Here is a 21,822-nt window from a genome sequence, read left to right as displayed (position 1 = left end):
CATTCATTCATTCATTCATTCAGTCTCAGACATTCATTCTAATATATCTATCCATTTATTCATTCTTATTTTCTCTCTATTTTAGATAGCAAGATGGAGTAGATTATGGAGGTTTATACATGAAGGAGAGAGTGAGACGTGTACAGAGATAATCTTAGATCCTGACCTTGACCCTAGTTCTGAACTTGACCCTAGGGTAAAGAAATTCCTCATGGATCGCTCAATATTAAAAGTGCATTTACCTAATGGAGGATTTAATATGGTCAAATATGGTGATGCTACAGATATTAAGGTAAATACTTCTTCATTTCATTAAAGATGGAAATAAGTTGAATGTAAATGAAAGATTTTACGGCTTTTGAGAATACATTCATTTTCATTTTCAAAGTTTGAAAAATTAGTAGAAAAATGCTTCAACCAAAACAAAATAGAAGCAAATGTAAAATATTAAGCTAAGGACAAAAAATAAACAATGTACACTAAACAGTAACTTGTGTGTGAGCAAGTATGCTTAAACATTGTCATATGCATTATTTTGTTAATTGACTCACTGTGAGTAAGTGTGGCTCATCTACATCTTAAGAATGATGAATTCTTTTGATATGACCATAAAACACCAAATAATCACCAGACTGTTTGTGATACTAATAAACATGAGTAACTATATACTAACTGACAGAACCAACATCTAAAGAATGGAGGTAGCTAATAATCTGGTTTAAATATCTTCTAGTACTAATCAACAATATTCTAACTGATAACAGACATTCACCTGTTAATCACCTTCTAGTCCGTCTGCTTCCAGATACTGTGTCTGATTTATTGACTAGTAGTGGTCTGTTTCCAATCACTTTGTCTGACTAATACCTCATTACATACCAATACCTCATCCTACATTCAGGATACAGGTGTATGTTGCCAAAATACTGATGGTAGGCATGAAGACATTAGTAAACAAGATTATTGTCTTTCTGTGTACAGGAAGGAGTGTTCTAGTATGTCTCATATTTATAACAAATGTATATGAGAAAACTAGGTTAGAATTTACCAAAACCATTTTTCAGAAGTTATGGTCAATGAGCAAACAAAGGTGGACCAGCCTCTTCAGACAAAATTTAAGGTAGCTTCACTATCAACGATTTTTTAGTCGTCTGAACGTGACCAGCTAAACTTCAGCTACCTTAACTTACAACTACTTCAGAGGTGGCTTAAAACCTGGCTTGTATAGTTAAGCTGGCTTAGTTTGGCTACTGAATTTTACTCATATGAACACACCAATAATACTAGAAGTATAAGATCAGACAGGACTGAGCTTCCTTTGCCTTGGTTCCCATTTCTGCAGCAGAGTGACATAGGTCATGACAATGTTTCAGCTTGATAGAAATTTATAATAAACTTGCTGCAGTGAACAATTGTTTACAAGCCTTATTTTGAAGATGATAACTTATTTAAATCTTATTGTTATGTAGTGATATATGAATGAAATTTCCAAGCTCCGAAATGCAATATTTTGAGAAATACGGTCAGTTACATTTAATATTGCTATTGAAACGGAAGTTATTAAGTATTTTGACATTTCTATATAAACTACAAGTAGTGATATTTATAAAAACTAGAACACATTACACTTATTTATAACATTAAAGAATAAATAATTCAGCCGTCACAAATATACAGGAGAAAGCTTTGAATATTCAGAATCTTTTTTGATAAAATTTAAGAAAATTGAAAGTACAGAGAAATTTCATAAATTTCTTGAGACTATGGCATATTAATAGATTGTCGTTCAGTAAAAGGTTTTTTTTTGTGAATTTTATGCTGAAATCTACAACAGGCAGTAAGATAAGTTAAAAAGAAAGAAACAACTAATTTCTACCATGATAACAACTTTATTTCACAAGGTCTAGTCCATAACCAAACTTCTTGCCATTGATCTGTACCTATTTACAGCTGGGTAACTAAAATAATAAGGAACAATGTCTTTTAGAATTTATTTCTGACGTAACAAAGCAAATGACTCTAAATTCTAACACTCAAACCAACTGTAGGCCTACTATAGACAGTCCTCAAATTCAGGTTCACACATAAAAGTAAAATTGACTGACTTTTATCCCTTATGGAATATGGTAATTCAAGAACTTAACATATCCAAAATCAAACAGAGTCAAATTATTATTACCATCTCTCTAATTTCTGATTGATTGAATACTCAGAAGTTGAATCTTCTGTTAAATCCCAAGTTGCCTGGTCTGTGATTTATTTGCCAAGCTTTTCTTAACTCATTTAAATATTATTGCCATTAGTTGTTGTTGATAAATTCAATAAGTTAGAATTGTGACAGACATGACAATCAGGGTGTCGTTAATCTTAATTATAAAACTAGGCAAGATGTAATATATCAATATATACCTTGACAGATAAAAATGAGATATAACTTGAAACTGAGGTTCTTGTTTTATTATCAACCTCAAACCCTTCGACATGTTACAAGGAGCTGCTAGCTAACCTAAAATTCCAGGGTTCAATCCCAGCATAGGTTCAGGTACCTTCAGATTTTTCCACCCGATTTACCCCTGTCAATAAAGCAAGTTTCATGCTGTCATTCACAGAATCAGTCTCATGCTGATTTTTCAGATAAACTATCCTCAAGAAGACAGTTATAATTTGAAATGGGGTTAACTTTTCTAAATTGAAAATGTGCAAGACAAGTAATTTTTGTAATTGAAAAATAATGACCCTTTTATTATTTGCAAGTAGATCATAGTTGTACACTGACAAAAGTACATCATAATATGAATGGAGAATGCATAGAGAAAAGCAATAAAAAAAAAGACGACAACAATCTGTTACAAACAAAAATAATTGGAAAAGACAGCAAAGCCATACTAAAGAAAAAAATCCAGATGAGATCAATTATTAAACTATAGAGAATAATGACCCCTTGTCATTATTCCTTATTATCAATAGGACACATTCAAACTCATGAATGGATTTAATACTATCTTGGTTTTTTACTATCAGAATCTTCTTTTTTATGATCAAAGTTGATGAAGAGATTTAATTGAATTTGAGATGCTCTTCCATAAAAACAGTGCTAACATAAAAATTACTGTTCACATTCTTTCCATTATAATGTGGCTTTTGGTAACTGTTAGAAAAACCTTATCTTCAAAGCTACTCTTATTCTGAAAGCTAAGCACATATATAAACACCTTTCATTATGTTGGCTCTAAATACCTTGACTATTTATGGCATGTTCTTCATGGAAATTTCACAAAAACCAGTTCATTTTCATGCAAAATGTATTTAAGGCCAACCCCATATCTGATATAAAACTCAACCAAATCTGCAATATAGTATACAGTATCCAGTCAAATTGCATAAAATCCAATACCAAAAGTTTAAGAGCTCATTTAGCTTATATATATGGCAACAGAAAGCTTATCAGTTATCAACTTATTGATCTGATGTAAAGGTTTCTGAGATAACTCTGAATTTAATGATACCACAAAATCAGAAATGTACCTAATTTAAATATTATTTGCATAGAAATTTTATGATTATGCAAATAGTCTAGACCAATTCTATTTCTATTGATTGATGGTATTAATTTGATCTTCGATCATGAAATGCGACCTGGTTGAAATTGGAATCTAAAATTATCTGAATATAATTCCAGAAATGTCATTGAGAGGTGACCAAAATAAGAATCTGGAACAGCAGGAAGACTAGGCATGGCTCCTGTAACAAAATTTCCTCATAGCATATTGCACAGCATTGCCTTCATGAGTTACATAAATAACACTCCAATTCCTTCATTCATTAGTGCCATTTACATTACAAAAATTCGAACGAAATGGGAAAAAAATTAATAGTGTAAACTGTCAGGGGTTCTGAGAACAATTCCATTTCAAGACTACCATGACAAGGAAGCCTAAGAATAGAACAGATGAAGTTGGTAGTGTAAACAGTATCCACTCAGTGAACGTCGCATATGCATCTTGGCACCAGGACCTTGGAAATGTTTTGGCTTCCACCTAGGTTATGGACATTTTTATCACCTCTTTTGTGAAGAGTTTCATTTAAATGGCTCAGAGAATAATAGACACTTTACACTTTTATTATAAAACTGTTCTCAAAACAATCATGATTTTAATGGTGTAAACGATGAATATGTAATTTTATCATATCCTGGTCTGGACTGAGAATGGAACAATTTGTAGCATCCTAATGTGTAATGCTATTGGATATAAGTAATTAATATAGAAATGTATTCAGTAATGATTAATAATATAGAGACAGCAATTATAAAGTCTGATGGCTTCCTCACATTGAGATTGATACAATAAATCATATTGTAATTAACAAGTAGTTATTGTTCTATCAGATAGTGATGAAAGGTCATCGTCATCAATATATTTCTATTTGCTCTGGAATTCCTGTAAATCCTCGACTAAATGTAGGTTTTTTAAAACAAAATTTTAAGTCACTGAAGAAGTAAACAACCATTTTTTTTGAAAGGATCACAACTTAAATTCATGAGGATAATTAATACCAACATGTCCTGGAATTTTTAAAAAAATTTAAATTGCAACTACGAAGTTGTTTTTTTGCAATACTTGTGGCAAGATGTACAAAAATATGTATGTACCAAATTTTAGAAAATTTTGATATTTTGATATAGTGTCATAGCACAGAATGAAAACTTGCAATTGTCAGGGTGGCTTAAACCTCTCCACAGACTTCTTTTTTCCAATGTGATTTACACTGTTATCTAAGTATCAGATCTGAGATCCTTTATGATTTATATCTTGTACAAGAAGCTTTAAACCTGCATCTTCATCTTGATTGTTATGATCAATATGTGACAAGCCATATCAGAGAGTGATAAATGGAAGTCAGAAAGTGATAGAAGGTGAATAAAAGGGTCATCAACATCAATATTTTTCAGCCAGAAAGGATTTGCATGATGGAAAAAGGTGTACTATTTAAACTTCTGTCACTTTTTTCAAGGATTGTCATCATTAATTCTAGATTCATGAATACAACATTATTAGTTCTAAGTTTGTTTATATTTGTTCATTTGAGTGAAGTAGACTTAAAAAAAAGTCACAAATATTACAATTTAATCACATTGAATTTTTCTAAACTTTCTTAGAATGTTAAATAACATTTCTTCCCTCTTTTTTTAACATAAAGATTTCTTGAATTATTGCATACAATACAAATGTTCACTTTTGTAATAAGCAATTACTTAAAACACAAATGCTCACATAATGCTTATAGCTCATTTGGACAGTTTTAATTCTCTCTGACTCCACTGACAAATACAAAGTAATAGATAGCTCTGATATAGATCAAACTTTCCTGTCTGTATATGAATTGTTTTTAAATCAGAACATATTCTCAGGGTCATATAGATCAATATATTACATTCTTGATTAGAAAGTGGTAAATACCAGTCAGAAAGTGATAGTAGGTGATCTAGAGGTCAAGTGATCAATATTTACTGCTGACAGTATCATTACATGCTGATCTGGTATAAGTCTTCAGTCACAATGTGTGATAGTATGATAACAGTATTACTGATCTCTTATATAGAGGAGCTTCTTAGATGATAACAGACTCATATGCAGGGCATATAAAGGATGATATATAATGAAATCTATCATATATGAGCATTATTACGCTCTTATGGTCAAGTCCAAAAACCTTTGTAAATCTGACATGGCAAAGGGTCTAGTTGTTGGGATGGACTGTAAACAGAGGTTTCGTGTCCTACAGGATGTGAACTTGAAAGGTTCGTTGAGTTGACAGTAAGAAATCGAAACAAGATTAGGCTAATGCTAATGTCCTGATAAGTTTGCATCATTGCACACTTCAAGGCATTGCCTGTCTTCATAAGCCCAATCCAATGCAAAAAAGTAAGACCTTAAACTCATTCAATTCATTTTGCCTGTCTGTAACTTCAGAGCTGATAGAAACAGGGAGATATCACAGCCCTTTTGGAATAAATATGTTAAAAATCTTCATATAATTTCAGGATATAATAAAACTGGTTGTGGGCAGGTTAGCTGCTGGTGTTAGATTTTATTCCAAATGTTACGCCTTAAAACTTGTACATACTCAGTCTCGGGGAGAGAGCTATTGGTTACATAATGATCTTACTATGTATCAAGTTCGTCAAAAATACGAAGCAAAACACCCACCTGAAGAATGGCGGTAAGCCAGAATTTAGATATCTTGAGCCAAATATTATCAAACATAAGTCCAAGAAGTTTGTTTCAATCCTATAATTGTCTTGTGTTTGCGATATATGCTTCTAAGTCTAAGTTTTAAAATGATTCAAGGTTTGCATTTCTGTTATTTGAGATGAGTAGCATATCTGACTAAAGAACACCTAATATATATTACGCTAATTTCAAACAAGGCTTATAGGACCTGTTGTGGGTCAGTGAGATCGATGCTTGCTCGCTAATCTGAAGGCCCAGATTTCAATCCTGACGCATGTATGCATTCTACATCACTCAATGCATTTTTAGTTGAGTTGAGTCTTATTTTAGAAGATGTTATGATCCCATCCTTGTCATTACAGGACAGAGTTACGTGTTCGCTATCTTCCAAAAAATTTCCAAGATTTATACGCCAAAGATAAAGTTACATTCTATTATTTATATGATCAGGTTGGTTATTATTTTTTAAAGTTGCTGTTTTATGTATTAATTCTTACAGATTTCACTGTTGAATATGATTCATATAATTAGAGTAATAAATCAAATCTCTGCATTAATATGTCTGTCTTTGGAATACAATTTACTATGAAAGATTTCATTATTGTTGAATTTAAGTAATAGCAGAAACCATCAAAATGACATTAATTTTCACTTACCCAGTAATAGAAAAATTTAGCCAATGCTGATTGGATGAAAAATTGAATTAGGTTGTAAAGAGACTATCTTAATTATTATTTGAAGATTGATATATTAAAATGACTTACTGAATCAAAGAACTCCACACACCAGTCCAAACAGCTGATGATATCAATTCTGTAGACATGAGTGTTTTCCTCCATTATTCAATGAATTATATTTTCTAGATAAGAAATGACTATATGAAAGATATAGCTGAACATATAGATCATGATGTAGCTGTCCGATTAGCTTGTATAGAAATGAGGTAAGTATGTATAAGGTTCAAAGGTCAATCCATAAGAAAGGTTCCAATCCTGTCTTCAATCCAACTGTGCAGAACTGGATTTACCCTTCTACTTCTTTCTTCACCATTTTGAATTCAACTTCAATTTCTGATTGAATTACATATTTTTCTTGGAAGTTTCAAATCACATAAAATGGTGCAGAAAAAAAGGTATTCGATTCAGAAGAAGTTTTATTTTGGAATACTCTACATCTGTTCCAATTTTTCCCAAAATATATGGTAAAGTCCTGTATATATTCAATGAATTTCATGTGCGTTCTGATTTGAGAATTCTTGTCTAAATGTAATTGCTTTCTTTTCAGACGATTTTTTAAAGACATGCCTCAAGTGGCTTTAGATAAAAAATCCAACTTTGATTATTTAGAAAAAGAAGTTGGGTTAAAAAGATTTCTCCCTAAAACAGTCATTGATACAATGAAGGTAAGAAATGTGGTCTGAAATAAATCTCCACAGTTTCAAAGCAGTCATGGAAAAATGTGTCTCATAGTTTGGGTAGGATGATAAGTTGAATGCCGAATGATCTAGACTAGATTATCTTAGACTATTGGACTATTGGATAGAAAAAGAGTTAACTAATGCTGCTATCCTGACAAAATTTCCATTATTGAGCACTGCATGACATTCCTGCGTTCATGAGCGTTATCAGGACCCAAAAAGCAAGATTTCCTTTTACATTGAACATGGTTATGTTGGTTATGATTGTACTTTAAGCTTGTTGCTTGTGTTTACTAAGTTATATTTAGAAAGTCAAAATATTGGAAATTTAATAACCATTTCCAAGACATCATTCCTGAAGTTTGAAACATTTCAGATCGATTTGAATAAGATTTCATGCGTGACCATCCTCTTAATGCTTATTTTTTTCTTCTTTGTATTTCAGTCTAAACAGTTAAGAAAATTAATCCAGCACCATTTTCGACAATACGCTCAATTAACAGAATCTGAATGTGTTTATAAATTTTTTGAAACGTTATTTATTGTTAGTAAATTTAATCAAGAAAGATTCAAATGTGCTTTAGGGGTAAGTTCTCAACATTTATAAGTCGAAATCAGCCCTTTTGCAATCCAATAGTACGTATGATTAGCCATGATTAAACCCATTTATACTCTACTATGTGGACTCTACTTAAGAATGCATAGATGACAAATCCAGTTGCAAAGTAGAATAAGATGTTCCATTATGTAGGAAATGGCCAATCGTACCGAAATAAATTTTGTGAAATTAAATGTCTGTAAAGTGGTTTTTAAAATTAGATTTGTAGTTAATTAAGATTTTGATAAAAAGTGAAAGTGATTTGCCTAAAGCATAATAAATGTCAGTATAAGATTTATTATTTATTATTTCAGTCGGGCTGGAGTATTTATGTAGAAATAGTAGTTGGTCCAGAGTGTGGAATTAGTTACCTCACAGAAAAAGCTTCTTCTGTAAGTTATTTTGGAAATGTTTAGCAAAAGCATGCACACTGAAAAAACTTATCTGAACTATCTGTATCACTTTCTAGAATGACAATCGGACTTCAGGTTAATCATCAAAAACTGATGATATATCAATTCAAGGTGCTATGAAAGGTTGCATTTTAGTCACTGAACAAAAACAGGTATTGAAATATCAATTATACCTCAATTTACCCTTATTTACTTTCAGCCGACACATATGGCAGATTTCGCTCAGGTTCAATCTATACAAACAGTAGGAAGTGAAGATGGCAAGGGAATATTACAATTAAAAATAGCAGGTGCTAATGAACCATTAATGATAACTTGTGTCACCTTGGATATAGCTGAAGACATGGCCGATCTTATAGATGGATATTGTCGGTTAGTTCATGATATGCAGGGAAGTTTGTGGTCTCGGAAAGGTAAGAAACTTGATTATTTTAATGGAATGCTTGGATATTGTTGATTATATGAATGGTGACTAAAAAGAAACTTTAAATTGTGTTCATCTTCTTAGTGTCAAGCTATTACACACTTTGTCTTATACCTTGACTGCAATAGACACTAACGAATACAGTCAATCAGAGCTCTCGACATAAAGTCTGTGAACGTTAAGCCAAAACTTTTACAGTCTTTCTGTCAAGGACTCTTATTGGCTGTATTCGCTTACATGCAATCCAATCAAATTGCTGCATTCCATGATACAAGAATAGTGGATATTGCAGTCAAGGTATATTGGACAATGTTCGTTATGTCAATTGCACTTAATGATCAAAACTCTGTGACCAAAAAAAGACATACATCAATATATAAGTGCATTTTTGCTGATTGAAAACAAAATTCTTTCTGTTATATGAAATTCTATCTTTATATAAATATAAGAAAGGTGTGAATTGTTTATCAAATATAAAGTGCTAGAAAGATTAAATAATATTATATTTATAGAAAATATAGAACAGAATGTCATAATATTTATATATTCTTTAGGCTTGGAGATAGAATTTCTAGAAAATACTTATATTATTATACTGTATATACTACTGACTCTTTAGATATCTCCAAATATAAGCTTCAGACCACAAGTAACAAATGTCTAAGATATATGACTTTAGACTACAAATATTTCACCGAACAAGACCTGTCTGTACAGCTAGTAGGAAAGACATTTGACTACAATAATTTCACAGATGTTTTCTTTCAGAACTGATTTTAAGCAAAGCCTCATACCTCAGTAAAATATATTTTTACCTGAAAATATGTCTGTAGGAATTGATAGAATTAGCCTTTTGATTTAAAATACCATCTTCATTGATCTTAGTTACTGTTGAATACAAATTTTTGCCAGTGTTCTGCTATCGTTCATCTTAATTCTCTAAAAGTTGTAAGAAGTACAGTAATAAAAGAAATGTACGATATCTATTGAAAGAATGTTTATTAAACAGGAAAAGACTGGTATATTTCATACTAATATAATGTGAACTTTGACATTTAACTAACAGCTGAACTCTACATGATATGATCTTTATGATATTTATTTTTGGACGGTATCAGTTTAACAGAAACCAATTTTTTTAACACATGAAAATTGTCAATCAAATAATCTTTTTTTTGACCCATGTATCATTCTTTATTACTACCATATTATGATATGATATATCTGTTCATTCCCATCTGGGTGTTTCTGAGTTGTTTTTATTTTGCAAAGTTTACAAAGTCCAAAATTTCTTGAGTTCGTAAAAGAAATGCACTAATGAATTTGCACAATCTGTTCAGGTTATGTCACACACAAGATATAAGATATTTATGCATGTATGTCATATCTGCTTGCTTGTCTCAAATATTTCTGCAATATTTCTTTCGAAAGTGCCTTTTTTGTTCGAGGGATATTCTGGATTAAGTTTGTTAATATATTTTATTTTAATTTTTTAAATCTGTGCAGAAGAAACTTTACCTCTACGTAAAGCATACATTAGTTTAAATTATGATACAGATGATGAATTAGGAGATGATAGTGACAGTGAAGGTAAACAAGAGTTATTCCCCCTTCATCCTTCACTTCTGTTTAATTTTACCTGCACCATGATTTTACAATTTTTGTTCTGTTTCAGTTTTGGTTCAGTTTATTTTTTGTTTTTTGAATTTTCCACAACTTTTGTTGCAGATTCTTTTTGCTGATCTATTTATTTAATTCTGATAAAGAATTATGTGTGAAAAGAGTTTTAAGTTTGATTCCATGCTTTATTTTTTACCCATAGTTCCAGCTTTTTTTGTTTTGTGTTAAATTGCATGAGTTTTGGTTCTGAGTTTGTGTATAGTTTGATTATATATTTTTATCAACTGACTTCCTGAAAGTAACCAGCTCAACTTTTTAAAATAAAATATTTTTTACAAGAAAGTTACATAATATGAATAAAAGTGTTAAAAGATATAAATACATAAATTTTTACATTGCTCTTTGAAATCTGCCAATGGAATGTTTAGTGTAAAGCAACTAGAAAGATTCTTTATCCTGTTAAGTTATAGAAAATAGTATGACACAGTTCCTTTGTGTATTGATGCCAGCAGAAATTTCCTGCATTTAGTAGCATCAAGAAAAATCAATAGATGCTGTCAACCCAGCCTTGACACTTGTCTTGGAATGTCTTTGTTAGAAATACAGAGTTATTATAATGGAGCTGTATGAGTAATTATTGAACTAAAATCTAAGAAATTTGTACATTAGAATCTTCAATGGAGCAAAACTTAACATTTCATCAAATGTCAAATTGAAAATTCATTTAGGTTATGTTATTTTTATTTGCATACATCTGTGCTAAATATATAAATATTGCGCATAAATTAAGTGCACTAATAATATACATTCCTAATTTCAATTAGGATGAAATATTTTTTGATTAAGCAAAATTTGATGTGATATTCTTTGTGGGAATTAAAAAGTAAAATATTCAGTAAAACTTCCACTATAATATGATAAGACATTATCTGTATTCTCAAGACACACAAGATAATTCCTTTACACACACTTTCTAGTCTTAAGTGGCAATTAAAGACAACATTATTAATTATTTATTGTAGGATGATAATTTAGAGCTATCCCAATAGTCCTTATTACTCAAATTACTAAATAATGCCTTATGTGCGAAACAAAGGATGCAGATTTGACGATCGTTTGAACATCTTTATGATCTGCAATTTTCAGTCCCAGCATAGAAAGTACCCTCAGATTTTCTGTCCCGTTTCCTCTGTCAACCATGAAGTGTTTTGATAATGTCCTTAACCATAGTTTCAATGTGTTACAGTAGAATAATCTATTTCTTTTTCTGAGCTTATTCTTCTGCTTTTCCGTGAAGTAAAACTTTATTTAAGTAATTTTGTGATCGATGCTTTTATCTTCTTCGTTGTGAGAGTTCTAATTAACTTGTTGAGGTTACTTTATGTACCACATTAATATTAGACAAGTTATTGTTCATCCATATTGACTGGTCACTCAAAATTTAGCAGACTAGAGGGAATTCAGGGTCATAAGATCAAGGTCATCTATTGATTTCTGCTAAATAGAGATATCAAACTTAATTACTGTCTTTCTAACCACAAATAGTTCACACATTCCATATTGTCTGCTATTATTATAGACGTTAGTCACCTATTTCTATTTATTGACTGTGGCTTCGTAAAATAGACTATTTTATAAAATTTCATAGCTTTCAGACAAATAAATGAAAACTTGAATTGCCAGAATTAACCAGAATATCATTTCCAAAATAATCTTGACTTTATATTCCTTGAAATAAGAATTTTTATATGTCTCCTATGTTATCCTCCCTGACCGTCTGTCGGTCTGCCTGATAACATTTCTTTATTGAAACTTGGTTTGCACAATTGTATTGATGAGATCTTGGACAAGTTTGAATTAGATGGTGAACGTTATGTTAGTTATTGCCCTTGACTTAAAAAAAATTATTCGTGAGACTACAGTTTTCATTTGATTGAATTTGATCCAAAAGAAACATGTTTTGTTCTGTGAAAAAAGTATGGAAAACTGGCCATTGATATCCATCTTAATTCACAATATTACTCACCACAACTTCTTTTACCAGAAAAGTGTATTTTCATAATTCTTAATTTAATAAGATAGGCTCTAGTGGATTTGATTTCATAGACATGGTGACTAGTTCTAAAGAGAAACATACAAAAAAAACTGTGAATCATTTCTGGACAATAAGGAGTCTGTAATATTTTCTGGTTGTTGAGAAATCCTTTACCAGATTTATCATCTGATTGATTTTAAGATAATTATTGACTGTCTGATGAGAAATAGCTTTTTAATGATTCACAATTATTTTTTTGGTTAGTTTTTGAACTACCTAATCACTGTATCAGAATTTTGACATTCACCAAAAATCTCATCCAAAGCACTACAAAAATCGTAGAAATAATTGCATAGTAGTGAACTCCTCACATACGAAGTACTACGAGGTGTTTTGAAAAGAATAAACCTACTTTGTTCTAAGACAGCTTTAAATGTTAAGAGACAAGATAACTCCTTGCTTATACTCAAAGCTAACTTTTGCTGGCTGCTTTTTCAAAAAAAAAAAGCCGCCAATCAAAGGGGATCAAAATAGATTTTCACAGAAACAAATGAAAACCATGAAAGGAAAAATATTTCTTCAACAAAGCAGCGATTCTCTAGGTTATTCAATCAAAATATCAAATGGAATCTGATTATATTCCTGTATTTGCAACTATGACAATACAAAGCTAGCTGAGAAATTAATCAAATATGAGCGTCAATATTAAATTGATGCAGATCAGTGTGTGAATTAATGCATGTGCAGGACTGGTAATTATAACGCCTTTTAATCACACTGTGTATTGATCAAGTTGTCCACTCTATCATACTGATATTTACTTGTTTAATGTATGCATGTGCATGTTTTTATTTTATATTTGATTGGTTTGATTTGGTGCTATATCAGGCTACGTTTGTTACTGAAACTTTTGTCTTTTTTCTGTTCTATCGCTGTTAACAAACATGTTTTGGAAATAAAAACATCTGATAGTTATCAATTAAATGAATAGAACTAATTCCTGATTCATCTAAATTGAAATTTTTGAAGAAAGCAGAAGTCAGTTTATAAATGTAATTATCAAAGTTGGCCAGTGGCCCATGGTGGCAAGGGGGGTTGTAAATTGTTCTCCTAGAAAATTGGATTTTACTCCCAATTGTACCCCCACTTGTCACAGCCTTCTCAGATACTCCATGCACCTATGCACTTCCTTGGAATTGTCGCATTTTGAATTGCAACCTCCACATTTTCACCAAGTCAAGCCTGCCTCCCATATGACCCTCAGACTCGGCATGCTGGGCACTTCCACTGTATGAAACAGACATTTTCATTACGTCTTTGGTAGGTAAATATCCGAATCCACAGAAATCCTACTATATATGACTGAAAGCTTTAGGTGTGAACTACTAGTAAAACCCTATGTTATCATACCTGAGAAATGATTCATAAACTTATCATAGCAACACTTAATATATTATCAATCACGCCATCAGGAAACCTAACAAATATTTTCTATTTCCTAGACACATTAAAGGCATAAAAGAGACCCGGAAATAGAGTTGATCTTGAAGGTCAGCGTAAGGTCAGTTGGGGTCAAAATAGGGAAATAATGTGACAGGAAATTAAGTTCTTAATGGAATCAATTCATAAAAAAGGTAGAATTTCTGTTAGTGTATTGATTTGATATGATATCAAATTTTGTAATCAATAACTCATTCTTTCCTTTTGATGAGCATTTTCTGATCTGGCGAATCAGGGCTATTGACGTGATTGTCCCTGTATTTTCCAATCATGTCTGACTTTAACCCAAAAAGTAAATGATGTTTATCAGAATTCTGTCTGTCCACAGATGGATTGCTCTATTGTGTGACTGCTTGTACATAACTTCCTTTTTATTAAGGTGCCTTGGGATTGAATCCCTCTGAAGTTGAGAAAGATTCTGATGCCTTGGCCAGTGATTTTTAGAATCGACTTTCAAAACCGGTCCTTTATGAAAGAACAACCTAAATAATCCAGACATGATTGATGAACAAGACTCAAGCATTATGATGTATTGCTTTTCATCTGGATAAAAAAAAATGTCCACTTTCCTCAAATGTGTTTTCTTTGAGTACTATTGATTAGTTTTATTGATAAAAAAGACATCAAACGGATAAATGGCATTAAGAAACAAATAACATCCCCTTAACATATTCCCTGTCACATGCCATAATGAAAACATGTCCTAAACAATACCTCGGGAGGTTCTCTAATACATTTATAGAAATACCAATACAATAAACAGCTTCTGAAATATTGAAAGCAATCTTTTGGGATTGAATTAGAAGGAAAAGAATTGAACTCTATCTGAATGTCAATAGGTTTTGTTAATTTACACAGGCTGTAGTACAGTGTTAGAGTGTTGCAATCTTTACATAGTTACATGGAACAAATGGTGGTCCTAGGTTCTTATCTCAGTCAGTGTATGAAAGTCTGGTTATCTTTCCTCATTGTTCCAGTCAATCCAGCTGTAAATGGGGATGAATAATCCGGAAAGTTACCTCTTAAAAAGCCTAGTTAAGGAATTACATGCCCTGTGACAATAATTTACTCGAATGATATACTTTGGGTATACTCAACAGGCCGATTCAGGCCTGAAGTAAAATCCATACAATTAGACTGGAAAAGTAGGATGGAAAACTTACTGGACAACCCTGACAAATAATACTAAACAAATAATAGAGCTAAATTCAATAATATTGTCTGTGAACTATGTTTGAAATGAACTATAAAATATATAATTTACAACACATTCATGTGAACTTTATTTCTATGGGAAGTGAAAAGTGGGAAATTAAACATTAATCAGTAAATGACTTAATTATTTTCCTCTTGAAATACTTTTATTGATAAAAATATTAATTATTCTCTGTGGATGCCTTGAGGCTAGTTGCTGGCATCATTCACTCTGAAACTCTCAGACTCATGGAACTCTTATTGATTTTTTTTAAGTCGGCATGTGACCCAAACACACAGCATGCTGTCTTTGTTCCGAGTGTGGACAAAAGTCGTTAAAATTCTGTGCTGCTGTGTTAGTGTGAAGGATTGTATCACTTGTTTATAAGAATTTGTTTGGACTGATGTGTAGTTATGTGGGCATTATTTGATAAATCTTATCGTGGTTTTTCTTTTCTTCCAGGAGACACGATTCCAAGAACGCCAAGATTAAGGTAAGCTGAATTTTACTTTCTAATTTCAGATTGAAGAATCATTATGTAATTAGTTTATTGAGTAATAGTGACATAATTACTCTATATATAGAGCAGCGAGATTGATATCCAATTATAGCTTGTGTTGTGTCAGGTGACTAGCAAGCGCGTGGACATTGAATGTTGCAGCCTAAGAAGCCGTGATCAAAGATTTTAGTAAGAATAGATACTAGGTCAAGCATATAAATACTCTTTTGAAAATTGTGCTAAATTATAGTTCCTTTCCCCGTCTGCTTCTGTTGGTGTATGTGTAAAAATTCAGAAAGCTCTTTGTCATCAAGTGGTTTGGTGTCAAGGAATTGTGTGATGCATGATGGTTACACATTAGAATAGAAGTATTCCCTTGTCAGGTCATTATTGTTCAGTCATTTTAAGCGGGGTTGAAAATACATCTTTTCTCATGGTCTGATGAACTTTTAGTTTAGACTTGAGAAAAGGCACTTACACTATCTTGATGATTCTGCAGTTTCTGATAAAAATCTGGGTGTAGAAAGAGAACCCTGATTCATTCCACTTAATGACAATCAAGATATTGTTCCGTTAAGTGTTAAAAATGGTTAGGGCCTCTTGAAAGAAATTTCTGGCCATCTGCCATTTTTGTCTGTATAAATTGTTAATACTTTTAGTAGTACTTACTTTTACCTACTTCCACTGTTAGTATCCTGATAGTCAATATTATTAGTATTTTGACTCATCAGCTGAACAACCTATAAACATACTAATACCTAATAGGTGTCAAATTTAATGACTGTTGGTAACATAAATACTATTCTTCACCCTCCATTTACTAACTTAGTAGTTTAAAGTAAATTTCAAGATAAAATGGTAATGTTGTTGGCGCCATAGATAAAAAAACCTGTTCAAATTGTCTTGTCACTTTTCCTGTTTTTCACATAATGCAGATAAATTATACATTCTGTGCAAATATTCTTTATCACTTAATGTTAAGTGACCTCATCAAACACTTAGTTTTAGTGAAATTGCACTAACCAAAGGCGTCTGATTGAAAATTGGCATGGTGCAAATTGATGCTATCCCTGTTCCCTATACTCATACAAAAATTAGAAAAACCATTTCAATCCCTTTAAATGTGCCATAAAGGTCCAGTTCCATTTTTGAGAAGTAAAAAAATACTTGTCCAATTTTGATTTTGCTGAAAAATGTTAATTGAAATTCACTTTAAGATAGTAACAGCTAAAGAGACTAAGTTTGTTTTTCACCAGATGGCAAGATGTGGAATTGTTTTTAAACATTATAGTACATTACTGAGAATGTTAAAACTTACAGCCTCTATTTACTGGATTTGGCTGGATACAAATGGACAGATAGTTTTAAACTCTAAACTCAGAGATGATATACCATTAATATCTTGTCTGAACGACTAGATGCATGTATGACCTGCATCATTGAGGATGCTAAATTTAAACTTACTATCAAGACATATGCCAGGATTAAACCCTGCCAACTTCAAACTCCCTAACCCATTATATATGATTTAATACTTGAGTAGGATCAGCATGTTTTTGTTTTCAATAACTATCCTAAATTCAAAGAAACTTGAAAATATATGTACTTGGTTTGAAATTCAAACTTAGAAGTATCAGTTTTTTTATTTTGAAAAGCATATTAGAAAGCAATAGAGTTAGTTTGGTCGTGATATGTGTCTTGAACCATCTTGAACTTATAGTGATTTCACTTTGAATGAATGTACCCAATTATAGATATCAAGTTCAGTAAGAATGTTTCTATTGACTAGAGAATTGACAATGGAATGTTGGGGGAGGGTAAACCGAACTCCTAAATAATTCCAGCATTCCTTTTTATCAGGTTATGGGTAGCAGGAGGGGAACATCTACAATACTTAACAATTTTACCAAGTTTCATTTATCACTAATCGTTTGACTGAGTGATATAAAAACAGGCTGGTATGGAATATGATTTGTTAAGTGAAGAATTTAATATATATATTCATTTTGTTCGTTCCATATAAGCACCAAACCTTAATATCTTGATACTTATTTTGTATCATTTTAAACTTGAATTGAAGTTTATTTAAGTAAGAAAATAACGACCCATCATTTATTAAAATCAAATAAATCAGGGAATTTTGAATTAAAGATAGATAAGCTAATCGTTGATGTTTGAGAATTTAAATCCTTTAAAATAACTTGTAAATGATTGAAGATATAACCTATGTCTTACACATTAATAGACAGAAGCAGTTGTAATCAAGGTTATTTTAAAGAGACATCTGAGCCAATATTGAAGGTTGATATTGAAATAGACAAATCTCTGGACTTCATAGTAAGAATTATATTCAAACCAAAATTTTTTACAGTGAAAGAACTTCATATATACTTTGCATATTTTTTTATATTTTTAAATTACATATATAAGAGTGAAATAACTTGTACAAACCTGTAAACAATTCTGATCTTACCGGTTCTAAAGTTAGAGTAGACCCATGATGTTTTATTTATACACTACCAACTTGACTCAAGTCAGTATGTGGCACATGTCCATTCTGTGAATTTCGGATTACCTTAGAAAAATAAATCTGTGACATTTTTGGGATATAATCTAATGGAAGCATGGCGTTTAAGACAACAATTTTTAGATCCTACCAAACGCTTGGATTTACTTGATTTTGTTTTAAAGAAATTTTTTCGGTTTCAGTTACGGTAAGGATTTTGTGTAAAACATTTTTCTGGAGATGTTATTTGCCAAACTAAAAAAAAAGCCACAATTTCTACTAATTTATGATTCAATACTTCTTGATTTGTGTGATTTTTGAATTGCAATTTGAAAGTTGATGTTATAGACCAAAAATTATGAAGGCTTATTTTGACTCTTGAGGAATAAGTATCTTTCCTACCTTCAATTGTTAAACTCTTGTGCCATGAGATTGCCCATATTAGTAGCTATTCTAAATTTAAAAGTAACTCAATTGGTAATCGCTTTTGATTTAAACAGTACTGTTTTTTTATTAGTACCTACTTAGTAGTATCTGACTGACTTGATAATCTGAATGATTATGAATATTTGAATATAAGAGCACATGCTGCTTGCAATACATATCTTGAACGAATATTTTATTTCAAAGACAAGTTATCAGCTATTGAAGTACAAGTGAAAGAGTGTTTTCAGGTACATTTAAGTTTATTTCAAATTTTCAAACATACATATATACTTGTATTTATGTAATGAAACATATAATTATGTAATGAAACGTGTATTTAACCAATGGAACATGTATTTCTGGTCCTACATACTGGTATCTCAACAGCTGCAGTAATAAGTTTCTATATTTGAAGTGAACCATAGATTTAAAGGAAATGCTTTGTCTAATTCAGTTTTTTTGAAGCAGATAAGGATTTTTCAAAGAAAGTTTAGATTTATTGATGTGGAAATTTACTTATTATCATGCTACAACAGAAAGGAGGAAATTACTTATATTTGATAATATATATAATCCCATATTGATCCATGGCAAGATTCCTTGAGTCTCAAATTCCTGAAACGAATATAACTGATTAGAAGTTTGCTTTACTTTTACCTTTACCATTGGATCTTCCTGTAGCCATCAGTGACATTTTCAAGAACAAAAATCTAACTTCTGGTTCATCTGCAATTAGATTATCAATAAACAGAAACTGATTCTAAACCAACCAAAGTGTAAGCTGAAATAAATCATGGTACTTTGCTTTTAGACCTTTGGAGAGCAGAACCTAGAATCACCTGTGATGAGACTCATAAAAATAGACTTGGTACTTCCTTTAATAAAAAAAACCTATAAATATATCATAAAGTAGAGAATGTTTTTAGCTCAAAGATAATAGTTATAATAATAGTACAGTTTAAATGCCAACTGGGTTAAATATGATATATCATTGTACAATATTCTCTGTCTTCCTGATAAACTGCACAATCTTATAATCTGTATTGTTTGGTTTAACTTGTGTAAGGAATTTGTAGTATAATAAAATTGTTTATTGCTTTTATAAGTTTCTAAATGTTATATAGACAATGTTTAAATAACCTACAGATTATTTTCAAACTTTTTAATCATTTACCTGTAAGAATGAAGGTTATTAGTGGCTCACTTAATGGTTAAGAATTTTCTAATCATGTGATATTTTGACTGACAGCGTGTGTTAGTAAGTGAGTATGAAGCTTCACCCATTTCTTAACCACAAAATCTTTCTTATATGATGTAACTATTACAAAAAAGGTTATGTTGAAAGAATTGGCAAACTGAGCAAACCCTTTACTATTTAGTAATCAATGAAACTTCTTAAAGTAATTTTGTACCTGTCTGTAATGTGTCTGTTTCCTGTTGGCACTCCCTTTCAGGAATGGAATGTAAATTACCCAAAATATCTGCCGAATCTGCATTTTTGTTATGTTGCAGTAAGGTAAAATATGTGCAACCTCCTTTAAGAAATTTGTAATTATCCTTTGAGTATGTGTGATAAGGAAAATATGGATAGAAAGGGCGATGCTTCTGTGGCAAATCAAGTCCCAAAGTAACATTCTAAAGAGTCAACATCTGAAACAACTCCTATCAAAGTATTGAAATTGGAATTTAATACTGATATTGGACAACGACTTTAGATCTTGAAGCTTTATTTAATATTACTGGAAGCTCCTTAATGGGATTGAAAAAAGGATTTCTTTATAGGGGACACTGATAGTATCAATTTGCACCATTCCAAAATAAAAATCAGACGTCTGTGGTTGCTGCAACGTCATAAAACACTTAGTTTAGTAGAATTGCTATAACCACAGATGTCTAATTGAAAATTAGAATGCTAATTGATGCTATCATTGTCCCAGATACACATAAAAATGTAAAAAACCTCTTTACAATCTCTTTCAGCTTTTTCAGCTATGTTAGTTCAATGAATTTAATGCAACTAGAATTGTGATTCATAATCAAAGATAGATCAGGAAGGGTAATGGGTATATTATAAATGAGAGAATGTAGAAATGATATGAGTATAAAAGTAATATATATTTATTGTTTATTGATATCTAGGTACAGGTTCTCATTGACATTTAACATTATAGTAAGATTAGACTAGTAGTAACTAATACAATATGATGTAAATAAACTTGACTACTAGCCAATGACCTTTACCCTAGACCACGCCTTATTCTCTTATTATAGATACCCCTTCTGACTCATTCGTCCAATCTGAAGAAAAAGAGTAGGATGCAAAGCTTCATTTCATGTCCAATTTTCTCTTTAACTTGAAGGTTCAAAATGACGTACCATAAATATAAACTGTACAAATCTGTTCCTTCAAGGCACCAGATACATAAGTTTTCCCAGTCTGTTCCCTTGAGGTACCAGATACATAAGTTTTCCCACTCTGTTCTCTTGTGGTATCAGATACATGACTTTTACAACTCTGTTCCCTATAGTTATCAGATGTATAGGCCTTCAGTTTGAAATTGGCACCAGAGGAAGTGTTTTGGTGATATTGCTTTGGCAAATTTCTTTCATTGAACACTATGCCATTATTGATTTCCATAAGTCCGAAGATCTTTTATTCTCGGGTTTGGTAGAATTTCTGACCACGCTCACCAAAACAGTGTGGTATCTGGATTGGTTCTAAAATTGATAATGGATGCCATTCTGCTATTAGACCTCTTATTGATACCTTTATTAACTTCATGTATAAAAATGTGAATTTTATCAGAACACATTCACTGAATTCTTAATTTACTGATAAGTTTCTAACTGTTGAAGTTTAAATTTCAAACTTAATTGTGATAAGAAATATTTGGCATCATGCCTACCTCCAGATTATGTCGTCTTTAATATCTTTGATCAGAGAAAACAGAGGAAG

The 21,822-nt window shown here is 31.4% G+C and overlaps 1 protein-coding gene across 1 annotated transcript in view; it reads left to right on the top strand.

Moving 5' to 3' along the window:
• Positions 1-211: 211 nt before the first annotated feature.
• Positions 212-21,822, top strand: part of LOTGIDRAFT_120690 (hypothetical protein) — a gene marked incomplete at both ends in the record, with an annotated part of 33,221 nt that continues 11,610 nt past the window's right edge. The window contains 9 exons of the mRNA XM_009058400.1: positions 212-292; positions 6,044-6,222; positions 6,596-6,683; positions 7,097-7,176; positions 7,518-7,635; positions 8,096-8,236; positions 8,563-8,640; positions 8,861-9,074; positions 13,982-14,053. Of these exons, the coding sequence (XP_009056648.1) occupies positions 212-292; positions 6,044-6,222; positions 6,596-6,683; positions 7,097-7,176; positions 7,518-7,635; positions 8,096-8,236; positions 8,563-8,640; positions 8,861-9,074; positions 13,982-14,053 (1,051 nt within the window). The remainder of the gene's footprint in view (positions 293-6,043; positions 6,223-6,595; positions 6,684-7,096; positions 7,177-7,517; positions 7,636-8,095; positions 8,237-8,562; positions 8,641-8,860; positions 9,075-13,981; positions 14,054-21,822) is intronic.

The sequence above is a fragment of the Lottia gigantea genome, assembly GCF_000327385.1.
Source record: "Lottia gigantea unplaced genomic scaffold LOTGIsca_34, whole genome shotgun sequence".
NCBI lineage: Eukaryota > Metazoa > Mollusca > Gastropoda > Lottiidae > Lottia > Lottia gigantea.
Note: the sequence above shows the minus strand (reverse complement) of the source record. Positions and strands in the feature narration are given on the sequence as shown.